This window comes from Hyposmocoma kahamanoa, unplaced genomic scaffold (assembly GCF_003589595.1).
Source record: "Hyposmocoma kahamanoa isolate Upper Pololo Valley unplaced genomic scaffold, ASM358959v1 202, whole genome shotgun sequence".
Taxonomy (NCBI): Eukaryota; Metazoa; Arthropoda; class Insecta; order Lepidoptera; family Cosmopterigidae; genus Hyposmocoma; species Hyposmocoma kahamanoa.
The window spans coordinates 2,824,674-2,841,376 of record NW_020653726.1 but is presented as its reverse complement, the minus strand read 5'-3'; the positions used below and the strand labels follow the sequence as shown (position 1 = coordinate 2,841,376).

Sequence of the window (16,703 nt, the reverse complement as noted above, 5' to 3'; positions counted from 1 at the left end):
TGACGACACCCGTCAATTGTTTCGAATTCGGGTTGGCCAATCGGAGCACAGTTGCGAAAGTAATGATACGGCAGAATAGTTTTCAAACAAATTAAATGACATTTCATCTCTATTTGTTTCTGGTTATACACTCGACGCGACGGGTCGAATATTACTCCTATTCAACTGCCTCCGTGGCCGAACGGTTACCATGCCGGACTGCCACGCAGAGGTCCCAGGTTCGATTCCCGGGCCGCGAGAAATGTTTGTATGGCTTACATTTATTTCTCTCGTGAGTTTAGGTGTAATTTGTGGTTGTCTATGTGTGTGTCCATGGCACCCGCGACACAGGGTTTCCCTAGTGCGGGGCTATGTTGAGTGTGTGCGTTATTTATTTATTTATTTATTATTATGTATTACTTATATGACAGTAATTGTTTCGAATGAGTTGTCGGGACAGAGAACGGGAGTAGACCCCCTGGAATCTTCTGATCATCACTATTTTAGCTTATATTTACGGATTTTGATTTGTTGCTGTTGGACTGATAGTATTTGAAGCTGTTTTAATTAACCTTCATTTAGGTCGATAATTTATAGTTTAATTTTGAATAAAAATTTGTTTTGCAACATTAGTAAAATTATGCAAATCCTTTGTTATCGAAACTTGTTCTTGTCTGCCACTAATATCGTATTTACACACACCAGAAGATAACCGACACAATTAAAAATAACTTATTTAGAAATTCTATTTCTTAGGTTTTCACTATTAATACAATTGGAAATAAAACCGCCTATTTCTTTTAAACAAACCAATTTTACCGGCCCTTTACAGGTCCCATGATCACGGCTTACTGCATGACCATGGCTTTCACTTCCTATCAACCATTTCACCAATGAACATTTTCATTAAACTACATACGATTTTCATAATATTTTAACAAATTTACCCTATTTTCAGTCTTAACCTAAATCAAATATCAGGAGTAATAACAGTTAAACAAGCGGGCGGAGACAATTTCGACCGGGAGCTCGTCTCCCGTCACTACCTCACTGTCGAAGCCCGAGACGATCTAGGCCGAGGCAACCGAAACACGGCCCAGCTTATCATAAACATTGAAGACGTGAATGACAATGCGCCTATGTTCTTGGGCAATAAGTACGAAGCTAGATTGCTTGAGAACGAACGACAGTTTGAGAACCCTCTTATGCTTGAAGCGAGGGATATTGATTTGAATGGTGAGTGCTTTAACGTCTTAGTAAATACACTTGCATAGTCTAAGGGTCTCATCGGATTAGTCGACAAAAATTCGGCTTAAACAGACCACTTAACACAGTACGTGCCAACTTTGTTTCGTCATCGGTGGGCAGCGAATCGCGTTGTACCAGACCCGAAGCAATGAGAATGGCGATGTAAAAACAACTATTTAATTAACATTTTTTTATCAACGACTAGTTTATTGGAACTTCAACTCGAAAAACGGCCTGACATCATAAAAGGTTAACTTTAACTAGGCTATAAGGTTCTAAGGTTCTTTACAAAAAGAGGTAATTGAAACCGTCAGTCAGAGTTTTAGCAGCAGTAGAACTTTTGTGAAAGTTCGTCCTGGCCACTGTTCATACTGCCACCATACCTATTTCATAACGTGAACATGACTGCGTTCCGACTTTGAAGGGTATGGGCGCTGGTGAAACTACAGACACATGGGACTTGTCAACTTATGTCTCAGGGTGACGGGCGCAGTGGCAGTGCCCCTCAGATCTTTGCGATTTAAAGCTCTGAGTCGCATTGCAAGTGTTATAAGCTTACCACGCACGACTTGTTCGTCTCGTCACTTGATAGCGAACATTAGTATTTCTGAACCTCGCGAGATAGTTTCGCGCGCTCTGATTGGCCGGATGCAACCGCGGCCACATCGCTTAGGCCAGTACGGTATCGCAGACACCGTGCCGCTATATATATGGGAGATTCTAATAAATTTTATAATTTAGTCAGCAAGCAGGTCAGTTTAGTAAGAATAAGTATTTGTAAAATAATTACTGATCAGCCTTAAGTTCATAGAAAAAAATATATCCGGATAAGTTGCATGGTATATACAGTATACAGTCATTTGTTCACTTGATCGAAGGACCCTCAACAATTGTAGTGCATTTGCAGTGCAATTTAAAATAGTGCTATACGACCAATTGTACTACAAATATAGACTTTTCGACATTGGTAATTCTACGACTGTTTTTGATCTTGATGATATTTGTGGGCAGCAGTGGATTGTAGTTACGTATGTATGTATGTATTGTTGTAATCTAAGTTGCTGCCTCATGTACCCCACCACCGCTTTTCTCGACTTTACATGAAGCTCTGTCGTTACATTCAAATTCAAAATTCAAAATATTTCTTTTCAGATAACAGGATCCATTGGTGTTAGTATAATAGATAAAAAAACTTATAAGCTATTGTTAGTAGGAATATTATATAACATATTACTTAATTATTTAAAATGTCATGTACTTACGACGCATCGCGTGCGGAAACATTGCCCGTACGAGATGCCTCAGTACAGGCGCTCTGTGGTCCTCTCCCACAACCTTAATGTAATATAATACGGAACTAAATACATACGTTTTGAGATACTCTACAATTATAATATTTGTAAGTGTGTAGACTAGAGTAATATTTGTTGAACCAAGTGACTTTGTACTTTAGCATGTACATGTTCTTCAAAACACACTTTCTCCTTTAAAATTACTGTAAAATATTCCTCTTACCAGGTACAAAGAATAGCCACATAGAATACTCAATAGTGGGAGGCGATTATAAATCCAACTTCTCAATCGACCCGAACCTCGGTATCATCACGCCTGTGAGTGGACTCGACTTCGAGCAAATACCTGGGGATAATAGCAACATTCGGCCAATACATTTGACTGTGAGACTTTTCTTGGTTTTTTTTTCTTTCTTCTTAGTGTAATTTATCAAGGTGATGGTTTTTTTAAAGAATTTTAAGAAGAATATTTCAGTGACGCATGAAAAATAATTCTTTGACATTGTCTCATACTCTTGGACAAATAAATAAATATAATAATGTACAAAATAATGAAATTCTCTTAAATCAAGCAATCCAATTACAGGTTTATAATTATCTACCTACCTATATAGAAGCCGTGATAGCCTAATGGTTTGATCTACCACTTCAAGCATAGGGTCGCGGGTTCGAATTCGGACTTGTGCCTAGGCACAAAGTCATAGGACTTTTCGGAATTTATGTGCGAAATATAATTTCAAATTTACCATGAGCTTTTCGGTGAAAGAATACATCGTGAGGAAACCTGCACAAATCTGTAAACCCATTGTGAGCCTATAAATAGGCTAACAATTTTTTTTTTTATTAACTATCAAACCGCTTAAGTCATGCTTACTGATTTCAATTTGCGTTTGTAAGGTTCGAGCGCGCGACTTCGGCATACCGCCCTTGTCGTCGACGGTACCTGTAACAATCTACGTGCAGGACGTGAACGACCACGCCCCAATGTTCCAGCAGATGTTATACAAAAGATCTATCCCCGAGGATATGCCGGGGGGCACTAGTGTGCTTGAGGTATGTGTAACGGTATAAGATCTCCTTATTTTAAATTGCGTATCCTTCCAAATTCACACTTTATCATATTTCTTAATATCTTTTTTTCTTCTTAAAACTCGCGTAGAAATTTTTCATACAGGCTATTTTTTTTTATAATATCAAGTTACGGGACGAACAAGTCGTGCGCCTGATGGTAAGCTACACACACGCCTGTCCATAGCAGTTGCAATGCCACTCAGAGCTTTAAATCGCAAAGATCTGAGGGGCATTGCGACTGCACCCGTCACCCTAAGACATAAAAGTTGACAAGTCCCATGTGCCTGTAACTTCGGTATTCCCTAGTGCATATTACCTTAATATCTTTTAGTGGACAGGCACCAGTTCTATCTGCGACCTTCACGCTTTACCTTTCAGTATAACAAAACACGTGTAATGTACACGATTAAATGAGATCATTTATAGAGCTTCATATAGGCCCTTGAATTTGAAATGAATTAATGAGGTGTTATAGTGAATTTATAAGAACATAATACAACATGCGTGTAGATTTACGTGTGTTGTTGATTCTGTACACGCTTATTGCACTAACGTCATAGCGAAGTGCGACTCAGAAACTCTTCTAGCCAGATTATAGAAAAAAAGGACAGATGGCATTTGATTTATATACATAAAATTATGTACCACAGTGTTTTTTTTTAGTTTTGTCATGACATGCTGAATTGGTAACGCTTACTACACTTCGAACGTGCTAGTTTTACAAAAACCGGTTGAATATTTTAAGGTGCCTCCTATTGGCACAATATTGAACTACGTATTTTAGAGCTGTCACTAAACCGTCATAAATACACTATTCATTTACTCCCTCAATGATATACTGATTTAAACTTTCAGTAATTCGTTGATCCCTGCGTGCCCGCGCACTATCTCGAGTACCATTTGGAAAAATCATTCGATCTCTATCGTTTTCTAATACTTTCTAATACTTTTGTCATATAGTGTGTTTTCCTGCTTCGTCATAGAAAGTTGTTTCTGCAGGTGAAAGCTCGTGACAGCGATGGTTCTTCACCAAACAACAAAATCGTATACCGCATCCAGCGCGGGGCTAGCGACAAGTTCGTCATCGACTCGCGTACCGGCGTGGTCTCGGTCGCGAACGGATCCTCTCTGGACCCCGATAAGACCAACCCCAAAAGTAACAGATACACTTTGACTGTGGTACGTAACAGTTTCTCAATCTAAAATGTATATCTGATTTTAATCCATGTCATAGTTACCCACAGTAGTCCCTCCCGCCACCTAGCGGGCGCTGAGGAGTCCTAGGGGCTTTAGACGCAATTTCAATTGTTTTTTGTAGAGGTGGACTTTGAAATTTTTTTATATTGCCTAACTGGGCGGTGAGCCGAAATCTTTAAAAAACCTTCCATTGGCACTTTTTTTATATATAATATATTAGTGCGCATTTGACCTCCATCTCACCTGATGGAAAGTGACGATGAGGTCGACGATGGAGCACGCGTACCTAAATAATGCCTATTCACTCTCGCCTTGGAAAGACACTATGTGTTTATGGTGGTTTTATGTGTTTACCAATGGGCGATGTTTAAATGCCACACGCGTTTGACCGAGATTGGACTTTGATTTGACGACATTGCAAACCTTAACCGTTCGATCAATCTGAAAAATGAAATTATTTGAAGGGGTTCTGGTCTGAATATTCCAGGTATTGCCCCGTAGGGAATTTTCTTTAATTAACTTTCGCAACATACTATAAGTTCCTAAGACATCCGGTTCCGCAATTATACTTCACAAAATCTGGCTAACGATCATTAACAATGTAATTAATTGCAAAAGAAACAATTTTTTCGGACATAAATTGCGTATATTTGTTTTTTTTTTCATACTAATCCACGTTTCTAGCCCTTTTCAGATCTTATGATCACCATCACAAAAAATAATTTCAGAACTGGTAATATGTAATCGAGATCTCAAAATTAAATCGTTTGTAAAATTTATAGATAACCATTATTAATGCAGGTGGCTCTCGATGGCGGTATAGGCGACCAGCAACTAAGCGCAGCTGTGCTAGTCAACATTACAATCGTCGATGTGAATAACAAGCCGCCAGTGTTCGTTGAGCCCGGAACTATCACTATTAAGGAGAACACACAGGTAATAATATATATATCAATGGTTTTTATATAAATTATTTATCAAAGGGGTGTTTTCTTAGAGCGACCCAGATTGGATCATAAACACAATTTGAAATAACTACAAATTTTTATAATCGCCTTGAACTTTTTTTTTAATAAATACCAAAATATTATTTTTCTTGACAAAACACATGGAAGAAAAAACAATGGAAATGTCTTAAACCTTGATTACTATCAGAACCGCTGTCACCTAAACTCACACATTCATAATGTTAAAACACTATGAAATCTTGATAATGACTAGTCGTACTTCCTAGTAATAAATAAAAAGTATTCTAGACTGTTAATATAATTTAAACTTTACCCTTTTGGCAATCGTTCAAAGTTTAATTCCTATATTGTTTACGTTTTGATTTTATATTGAAATTTCAATTAATTTGCTGCTATCCAGCGGTTAATATCTGAACGACTAATTCGAAATGTTTACTTAGTTCTCCAAAAAAGAAGCGACCATATTGCAGCGGTAGAAAGTTTACTTTCGTTTCTTGTAACAAAAAAAAATATTACAATAAACTGAAAATTAAAAATTTATTAAAATTGAATAAAATAAGACTTAAACTTAATGAAGACATGAAAGACCACCATGGTTAAATATTACAAGTGCGACTATCGTGTTTGCACTACGTAGTAGCGAAATAAGGCATTTTCTCCTACCCTCTAAGAATGTAATTAAGGCGAATTAAGTAACGGCAAAAGAAATCTGCCACGCTACTGGGCGGTTTATTTTTTTATTTCAACTGGATTAGACTTAAACTATGCTAGTCGTATCGGAAGATAGTCTTTTGGAAGACAGCTTTCCCTGACATGAATTGTAAGAAACTCGTGGTACCCCTTTTTGCCTGTCGAAATAAAATAACCTACAGAAATATCAGCACAACACACTTACGCTTAAATTTGTTTAGTGATGTTTCTTTGACCTACATTTATTTATGTGATTGCAATACAGTATACATTGAAATGCATTGAGTATCTGCTTCTACTCAGGTGGGAACCATAGTATACCAAGCACGTGCCAAAGACCTGGACGACCAGCCAGTACTACGTTATTCTGTAGACAAAAAAGCCAGCATTGCTCGAGACGAAGACGGTATCCCCGTTCCAGTGTCAGAGTTTGACTATCTCGCGCTTTGGGATTTGAACTCTGTTGACGGCACTTTAAGAGTGGTGAGGTACGTACAAGTTGTTTATGATGATGTACAAAGAGAGAGAAACAACAAAAAAGTCGTCAGCGGAAAATTGCATGCTATGGAATCATACTCTGAAATATAGGTAGTTAACTGAGTGGGCACTTCTTTGACACATATTGAAGCTACAATTACGGTTATCTTAAAAGATAAGTTAGTTAAATTGTGCATTAAGATCCCTTATTATAGTCCTATTAATGATAGTGATCGAATATTTTTATATCTTAAGTTCACTTTTTCCGTGAATGCTGTAGAAATATGGGATCAGAAATATAAAAGTACCCGACTTTTATATTTCTGATTTATTTATCTCATATTGCACATGTACATAATATAAAAACGTCTTACAATAAACAGTATTGTACATAACTCAGTCAGAGTGTTGTAAATAAACTTAAAAACTAAATCTATAAACTATTACTAAATTTTAATTAATAATTATTTTAAAATTAAATTGGACGACTTCAGTGTTGGGCTGTAATCAATTAAATTTCAATCAAAAATTCAATTAAATTGCGAAGTGTCGCAATTTAATTGCAATTGATTTCAGTTGAATTGATTTTAATTGCAAAATTAGTTGTTCTAAGAAACAATTGAAACTAACAATTAAAACCGAAAGTACCGAATAAAAGTGTCATTACGAATATGGGTTAGGGGGTCGGTTAGGGGTGTGTTAGGGGGTGGATTAGGGAGTCGGTTTGGGGGTCGGTTAGGTGGTCGGTCGGGGGTCGGTTGAGGGGCCGGCTGGGCGGTCGGTTGGGGGGGCTGTTGGGAGACCGTTTGAGGGGCCGGTTGGGGGGCGGTCTGAGAGTGAGTGACCCACCCCCTAACCCAACCCACCCACACACCCGCTCACCCACCCACTCACCCGCTCACCCTCATACTCACCCACCCCCTAACCCACTTCTAACCCACGCCCTAACCCTCCCTTTAACTCACCCCCATTTAAAATCATAATTGTCAGTTTTAATTGTTAATCAAAAACATTGAAAAGATTGAAAATTGTTTAATTGTTAATTGTAGATATACGCGATTAACAATTGATCAATTGTTAGTTGCTGTTTCGTAATTGTCAATCTTTAATTGCCAGAACAATTAAATTTTGCCCAACACTGGACGACGTGAGCTTTCCGGGAGTCTTTCCTTTCTGCCATCCTCTAAGTAAAACGCGGCTAAGTAACAAAATATTTTTTGAGATATCATAAAAACCATAACCCAGTTTTTGAGTATTGAAATTGTTTAATGATATTTCAGCTATGCATCGTTAGGGTAAATTCCAATAAGTCGAACATGTTAACTAATTTTAAATGTTATAAAAGAGAATTTTATGCTCTATCATTTGCTATTCAAAGCGGATATTTGACCATTTATCACTTAACCGCGTTTTGGTTAGTTTATTTTTCAGCTTTATATTTCACACATATACTCATTTACCGAATAATATGATTTGTGAATAAGATATTGCTTGTTGTGTAATAAATGCTGGGATTTTATTGTAGAATAAAATTGAACTATGCAATGGACCTTTTTAAACATTTCTAATTTGGGTTCAGGGAGGATTAGCTTATATTGACGGCGGGTGATTTTTATGTAGTACGTAGTAGCCAAACATTTGATCACAAACTCACCTGATGAAAAGATATGGTGTGGCAAATGGTACATGCATGCTTTTGAACACGCCTAAGTATTTTTATATTCTTCATTCCAGACTCCTAGATAGAGAAAAGGTAGAAACAATAAAGCTGGTACTAACAGTGGAAGACATGGCAGCTATCGAAGGCGGTCCACGGCAGACAGCTTCTGCCACGCTCACAGTTGTAGTAGACGATGAGAATGACAACAATCCGAAGTTCCGCAAGCCATTCTACAAAACTTCTATTCCAGAAAATTCTAAGATTGGAATCAACATCGCAACTGTCATCGCTGATGATGCAGACAAAAATAGGAGCATGACGTATTTTCTTGAAGGTAAGTTTTAACTGTCTTTCCTTTGAAGAGACTCGTGCCAAGCATTGAGAGGTATAAGTTAAGTATAAGTTTTGTTTTGTACGAAATACTCACATTACTATTCAGACATATCCTATAATCCTTAAAACCTTTTCACTTCTCATACTCCAAAAGTATGTCAATTTAGCCTTACGTAGCGGGAATAAAATGCATCCTGTAAAAAGTAGGTATTTTTTTAATTTACTTCGAGTGAACAAACTCATGCAGCCAGTAGTACGCTCGGTTTTAGTTCCTTTTCCGCATAGACGATGGCCCATATTGTTTTCGCGTTAGTGCGTTTGATGTATCTGTGTCTGGTTCGCAAAAGAAATACCGCGAAAACTACGAAAATTACGAACCAAAAATCCGTGGTACTTAAGTTTGTTGTAGAGCAAAAACGATTGATATTTTTTCTCGCAATAAAAGTGAAAAGTAAAGTTTTCACCTCGAGACTAAAAGACAATGTAAACAATCGGAGTAATAGACACCCTCGCTAAACCTCGAGTGTCTAACCACCTCGGGTATACAGGCTCGTTTTAGTCCCTTGATAAAAAATATACTACTGCTGTGACAGTTCCACCAGGACTTGTTAACTGGAACTTAAAATAGAAAATCACTACTATAGTCCGATCATCGTATCTTACTTTATCGAAGTGATGAATAGTAATATATTATGTACTGTAAACTGGTTTAGAAATAACTCTGTTTTAATTTACTTTGAAGCTATGTCGTTGGTCTGTAATGCCCATTTTGATCAGTAACAGCAATTAGCAACTCAATTTAGTTGTCACTTTTAATAAGTTTTAGTCAGGAAAGAAATCATTTAGAGTTAAAGAATCACTGTGCAACTATGCATGTATTTTTACAGACTGTAGTCAAGATTACGAACAAAATGTTCTTTCTCCGGCAATAGAGTCTGTAGATATACATTTATTGTCCACTTAGGTCCAGAAGATCTCCTAAATCTAGTGCACATGGAATCCAAAACGGGCGAGATAGTGGTAGCAAACAAAATCGACCACGAACAATACCCTTGGATTAATCTCACTGTGAAAGCTGTAGATAGCGGTGTGCCGCCGAGATATTCCGTCGCTGATATGTTTATACAAGTAAGTAAGAACTTTACATTTCGTTATTAATTGATACAAGTATCGAACAACGCCAAGAAAAAATCCTTCGTTCTGGTGGGACTCGAACCGACTTCTGTTCACAAAAAAAACTTAATGGTTTTTAAGACTGTTTCCTTGTATATACCATGGTTTTGGATTTCCCCATTCTGTCCCATTTAAAAAAAAGCATTATTTATGTAGGTGTATGATTTGGTTATTTATTATTTGATAATTATATAATGTTGGTTTTTTTATGCATTTAAATTGTTGCCATTGGCACACTACATCTCCCACTGTGTTTTGTTTTTCCTCTGTCTCAAAGGTTGTCTGGCAGAGATCTCTCTTAGCCATAAAACCACCTTTGCTTACATTAGTTCTAAGTTGTTAATGTACTCTTTTTGTTTTGTGGGTAAGTAATAAAGTGTATCAATCTATGTGGTTTGAGTCACTATTGTTGAAAAGTAACGAATAACATGTACACAGGTGCTAGACGAAAACGACAATAATCCCGTATTCGAGTCATCGACGTTCGAGTACCGAGTTCGCGAAGACGTCGAACCCGGAACAACTATAGCCGACATCGTAGCTAGAGACGCCGACTCGGGAGAGTACGGGAAGATCACTTATCTGCTTGATAGGATATCTACGCAGGTTTGATTTTATTTTACTAATTTAGACATAGTTTTATTAATCTAGAAAGTACAGGCACATAGGACTTGTCAATTTATGTCTCAGGGTGACAGGCGCATTGGCAGTGCCACTCAGATCTTTTCAATTTAAAGCTCTGAATGGCACTTCAACTGTGATGGACAGACATGTAGCCACCAGACACATAACTTGTTCGTCCCGTCACTTGATATTATAAAAAAAATCCAAAATTGATGTTTATGTGAACATATTACTGAGATTTATTCAGAAAATGCTAAATTTTATTGTGATCGGCATTCCGATCTTTTCATTGGTTAGAATAATCACGTGACAATATTGGAATGGTCTACGATTCGTCAACTTTGCGCGGCAGACACATCTCAGTTTTTTAAACTATCTTGATGAATTTGTTTCTTACGGCATAGAACGCTATTCTAGAAAACCATTTATGCGCTGAGGTCGACTTTCTCCCCCGGAAAAATCTCCATCCCTCTATACCTTAATTTCCCTGTGCTCAATACAATAATTGTGCCGTTACTCTATTATTGCCCTTTCTTTTCACAAGACTATACTATTGGCACTAAAGTGAAATGAGTTCATTTTCAACCTTTAATACAATATTTCATTATAACCGTTTGTATTCTCAGGGCAAATTCCTAATAAATCCCGAAACCGGCGCTCTGACAGTGTCCGATTGGTTGGACCGCGAGACGCAATCGACGTACAACTTGGTTGTGGAGGCGTGGGATAATTACCAGTTCGGATACCTCAGTGGGGAGAGCAGGAACGCTTTTAAGCAAATTGTGTAAGTTACATAATGATAAGTGTAAGATTCAGTGGCGTCCATTGACGACGTCACGTGGACATGTAACGTTTTATAATTACTTATATAAGTTAAAGACATTTTTCTGACACAACTATTTTTTATAATCATTAATAACAAAGGAACACTTAGAAAAATTTATTCGATCGGTCTGTGTACCGTTTAGGTTCTCGGGTTTCTCTCAGAGAAAAGTTTCAGGAGACTGGAATCATGAGTGTGGCATCGCAGTACATTTACTCAAATATTTTGTATGCCCGTAAAAATATACATAATTTCATTAACAAAGAAGATATTTATAATATTAACCTTAGAACTAAGTCCAAACTCATGGCACCACGATTTCTTTTAACGATTCTTTTATGGGGAGCTGTATACGTTTTTACACTAAGATTCCGGAGAATATATTAAGATTATCATTTCCTAAGTTTAAAACTTATATTAAAAGTATTTTAAATGAAAAGTCATATTACAAAATTGAAGAGTATGTTTTAGATAAAATAGTATGAAAAGATAGCAAGAGTCTAGATTATGACACAGTTATGATTCAAAGTTTATTTGAAAGGAGCAATCCCTAGAGTTTCTTGCTCGTTCTTCGCAGGGAGGTCAGCATAGTCAACGAGCAGTAACTTAAAATGCAGCTTAAAAATGACGTTTTCAAGTGTAAAAATTTTACCTATGGAATAAATGATTATTTGACTTTGACAAGAAGCATATAGAAAAATTCGTAAAATCTGCTGGTTCGTTCCGTGGCTTCATTGGCAGAGTATCTGGCACGGAGATTGCCTGAGAGTGCTGTTCCGAATCCAGTTGTATCAAAGGAATTTTTTAAAGTGTTCTATATTTGTTATTAATAATTATAACAAGCTAGTGGAGCAGTTTCCCAATAAAAATTGAATATCATGATGAAACGAAATGAAAAAAATGAAATGAAACTTAAAAAAAAGACTATTTTTTGTTTGCAGAGTGTACATAGAAGACGTAAACGACAACCCCCCAATTCTCCACCTTCCACCCGAATGCACCACCATAACTGAATTCCATAATCACCGCGAACCTATTGTAGCTGTCTCCGCCACAGACGCTGACGACAACAATTTGCCTAACGGTCGGGTGCAGTTCCATCTTGTTGGCGGGAAGGGGTACGGTAAGTTACAACGTTTTTATTCCCCCTTTTTTTCTAAATTAAGTTGGTGATACAGACAATATATGTGCAAAATTTAATTTGTAATTTACCATGAGCTTTTCAGTAAGGGAAAACATCGTGATGAAACTTGCACGTCGAAGAAGGTTCGCAACCCTCGGAAAACGTGCTAACTCCCCAACCAGTATTGGGCCATCGTGACGGTCTGTGGCCCAAACCCTCGCCTGAGGGGAGACCCGTGCCCAGCAGTGGCACGTATAAATACGCCACAACAACGGAATTCCATAAACACTGTGAGCCCAACGCCGTTGCCACTAACGGTGACGACTAGTTTGTTTAACGATCGGGTCGGCGGATGTCTATCGTGTGAAACTTCCTCTGTGGCCGAACGGTTACCACGCCGAGGTCCCAGGTTCGATTCCCGGGCCGGGAGAAATATTTGTATGGCCTACATTTATTTCTCGTAAGTTTGAGTGTAATTTGTGGTTGTCTATGTGTGTCATTGGCAACCACGACACAGGATTTCCCTAGTGCGGGGCTATGTTGAGTGTGTGCGTGCGTGCGTTATATTATTTCCTATAATTGTTTAGGAAAAGCATTACATATGCATCGGCAGGAACGGGGATTGCTTGACTCGTATTAATACAAGTAATAATATAAGACTAAAGAGAGGAAGATGTATAATAGAAAAAGTTAAAAAAATATTAATTAATTATTTAGAGTAATATTGATATGTTAGGACAATTGCTAACTGTGTTTTTCTTTTAGTCTGTTTATATAGCTCATTGTTAGTTTAGAGCAGCGGATAGTTTTCATACTTAATTTACGGGACTTGGCCTTGGCATTGTAAATCTGTAACATAACAAACTTAAAATCTATCCACAGATCTCTTCCGCTTCGAACAAATAGGGGGCGACGCGAACACGGGGCGTTTATATGCCCGTCAATCACTCAAAGACCGATTCGGAAACTACACTCTCCTAGTCGAAGCCAGAGACCTCGGCGTCCCTTCGAACGTCGCCAAGGGAGAACTTAGACTCTGTGTCACTGATTATAATGACCACGCTCCCGTGTTTATGCATCCACCGCAAAATGTTACCATTAAGGTGCCTGAGGTGAGTAAAACAACATAACGTCAACAAACTGATCAATATAATTTAAGAATTGTCCAAAAGGGTGTGAACCTGTCGAGCTGTAATATAGATCTATAGTCCATTTGTTAAGGTACTTAACTAAATGTAAACAGTATTGTGATGTCTATTTAATGAAATATACGTTTATAAAATGATTTTTACTTACCTTAAAATACAAGTACTTAGCTTCATATGACATTGCATGCCTATATTTATACCTATTGATTTGTAGAGCATATGTTTCATTAAAAAGACGTATAGAGATTGTTTACATTTAGTTAAGTACCTCAACAAATAGACTATAGCAATTAGTATGGTCTTATTTTTTACTTTTTTTAAAGTTTTCTTTTTAACGTAAGATTAGTATTTGTGTTTGAGAAATAAACTGAGATGGACAGTGGGTTAAAACCCAATCAACACGCCCGGGTTTTAACCGGATTTTTAATGTAAGATTAGTATTTGCGTTTGAGAAATGAACAGAGATAGGTAGTAGGTTAAAACCCAATCAATCCGCCCGAGTTTTAAACGGGTTTTTACCCATTTCTGCACAAAATCGTGGGTGAAAACATTGTACGCGTAAAATAATACGGAATTTAGTATAATTCCATACTTAATAGTTTTTTTTTTTAATTTACGTAAAATTGATTATGTTATGATTACTATAATTTGCTTCCATATCGCGGCAATGTAAATGCTGAGGTTCACTCAGAGTCGTTTCCCTATAAGGGAGTCCCACACTTGTTAGCGCAGAATTGCATTAAGCCGGTCGGAAAAAAAAAATCCGTGAATGTAAGAGCGAAAAAGACGTTGTGTGTTTCGCATCGGTACATACGGACGCAGTTAGATAGATAGATAGATAAAACGTTTAGTTGTTACTACATTCACACGTACATAACAGCAAAAAAATAATAAAAAAAACAAAAATAATAAAAAAGCACAAAAACACAAACAAAACAAAAAATAAACAAAAACAGCAGAGTCGCAGCACTGCTAGACACCCAGTTATGTACGTATGCTGCAGCAGTGCAAAAAGGTCATAGCTCAGCGTCGGTGTTTACTCAAGGGCAAACCGCTGATTTTCAGCCATAACCTAGAGGTAATCGCGGATACGATAATCAGCTCGCTGACGTCATTTTTCCATTTAGTTATATTTAAACATATAATAATAATTAGAATAGAAACCAAATAAATAGGAAGATAATATAAGTATGTTTAAAAAATAAATTAAAAATATTAGTGATTTAATTCAAATTATATATTGTAAGTGTACAATATATAAAAGAAAAATTAAGAAAAACAAGTGAAATACAGATATAAAAGAAAATTAAATTGTTAGTGTTTAAACTTAAACAGTTCGACACAGGGGGTCTATTCTCGTTCTCCGTCCGACATGAGTCCGAAACAATTACTGTCAAATAATAATAATAAAGCATACACTCAACATAGCCGCGCACTAGGAAAACCCTGTGTCGCGGGTACACCCAAACTCACGAGATAAATAAATGTAGGCCATGCACATATTTCTCCCGGCCTGGGAATCGAACCCAGGACCTCTGCGTGGCATTCTGACGTGGTAACCATTCGGCCACGGAGGCGGTTGAGATCCTTTTAATTTGGATGAGTATTACTTATTTGACAGTAATGGGAGAACGAGAGTACAGGGCCACTGGTCGGCTACTGGTCAGGGGGTGTACTCTCGATCTCCGTCCGACATCCGTCCGTAACAATTACTGTCAAATAAGTAATTTTCGACAAAATTAAAAGACAATTGTCAAGTATGAAGCTTCATTCGCATCACGCGTCTTTTCATTTGGTCAAGTATTGCTTATTTGGCAGTAATTGTTTCGGACGGATGTCGGACGGAGATCGAGAGTAGACCCCCTGCTTCGTGCGAATTTCCAATCGCGTCCGTACGCATACCGGCGACGGCCGATCCTGATTTAAAAGAAACAATTGACGCGGCGGCGTGCTGACGGCCGCGTCAGGTTAAACACGATCGCATCAAGACAATTTCCGCATTAATAAGTTTGGTGACTCCCTAGTTGCAGATTTTCTTCATGTACATAAACATATTTTAATCACACTACATTATTTCTGGTGACTTTACCATCTTTATCAGCCGTGACCATAGGACCTGTAAAGTTTGCTTGAACGATTTAGACTTGAAAAAATTGCTCCAATTAAAAGCCTTCAATTCCGAACAACATCGAATTCAATGATATACAGAGGAAATAAATAATTTCTCTTTGTCCATAGAACGCAACAGTAGGCACGACAGTTGTGGAAGTCAGAGCAATCGACGCGGATATAGGCCCGAACGGCGCCGTGAGGTACCGCGTGCGAAAGGACGCGGCGGCCGCGTGGCGAGCCTTTACGGTACATGCTACAAGCGGAGCCTTGAGGACTACCATACCACTTGATAGAGACAAACAAACTGTATATCAGGTACATTTGTGTAAACAATCGCTTTTGTCTTTGCTGTAATTACTTAATGAGCAAAAATGAGTATTTAATTCATTTTAATAATATATAATATCACAAATATAAAGTATGGTAACGATATCAACATTTAAGGGTTAGGAACTACACCATCGCACATGGATCCAAATACTGTCGTAACTCACAATTGTGGTATTGAAAAACACGATTTAAAAAGTAAATAAAATAAGTACTGAATGAAGCCTATGATATACCTTGTTTTTTTTTTTAAATGGGACAGTGTGGGGATGTACCAAACCATAGAAGATACAAGGAACTGTCTTAAGAACCATCAACCATATGTCATAGGAGTCTTTTTTGTGAAAACAGTTTTGGCATAGTGAATTTTTGGTCAAGCGTGAGTTGTCCATAAAAATTAACAAAATTGATCAAATTTTTAGTGCTGATCGTCTCAGTTTCATGTAAAAGTCATTTCA

General features: G+C 37.5%; 1 protein-coding gene across 1 annotated transcript in view; it reads left to right on the top strand.

The window, feature by feature from the left end:
* LOC113226800 (cadherin-23) overlaps nt 1-16,703 on the top strand; it is a 65,135-nt gene that overhangs the window by 40,238 nt on the left and 8,194 nt on the right. Inside the window, exons 10-22 of the mRNA XM_026459555.1 lie at nt 938-1,215; nt 2,746-2,903; nt 3,417-3,572; nt 4,590-4,769; nt 5,589-5,723; nt 6,749-6,933; nt 8,657-8,916; nt 9,880-10,043; nt 10,527-10,694; nt 11,339-11,496; nt 12,477-12,658; nt 13,541-13,770; nt 16,045-16,233. Coding sequence (XP_026315340.1) covers nt 938-1,215; nt 2,746-2,903; nt 3,417-3,572; nt 4,590-4,769; nt 5,589-5,723; nt 6,749-6,933; nt 8,657-8,916; nt 9,880-10,043; nt 10,527-10,694; nt 11,339-11,496; nt 12,477-12,658; nt 13,541-13,770; nt 16,045-16,233 — 2,443 coding nt within the window. The remainder of the gene's footprint in view (nt 1-937; nt 1,216-2,745; nt 2,904-3,416; nt 3,573-4,589; nt 4,770-5,588; nt 5,724-6,748; nt 6,934-8,656; nt 8,917-9,879; nt 10,044-10,526; nt 10,695-11,338; nt 11,497-12,476; nt 12,659-13,540; nt 13,771-16,044; nt 16,234-16,703) is intronic.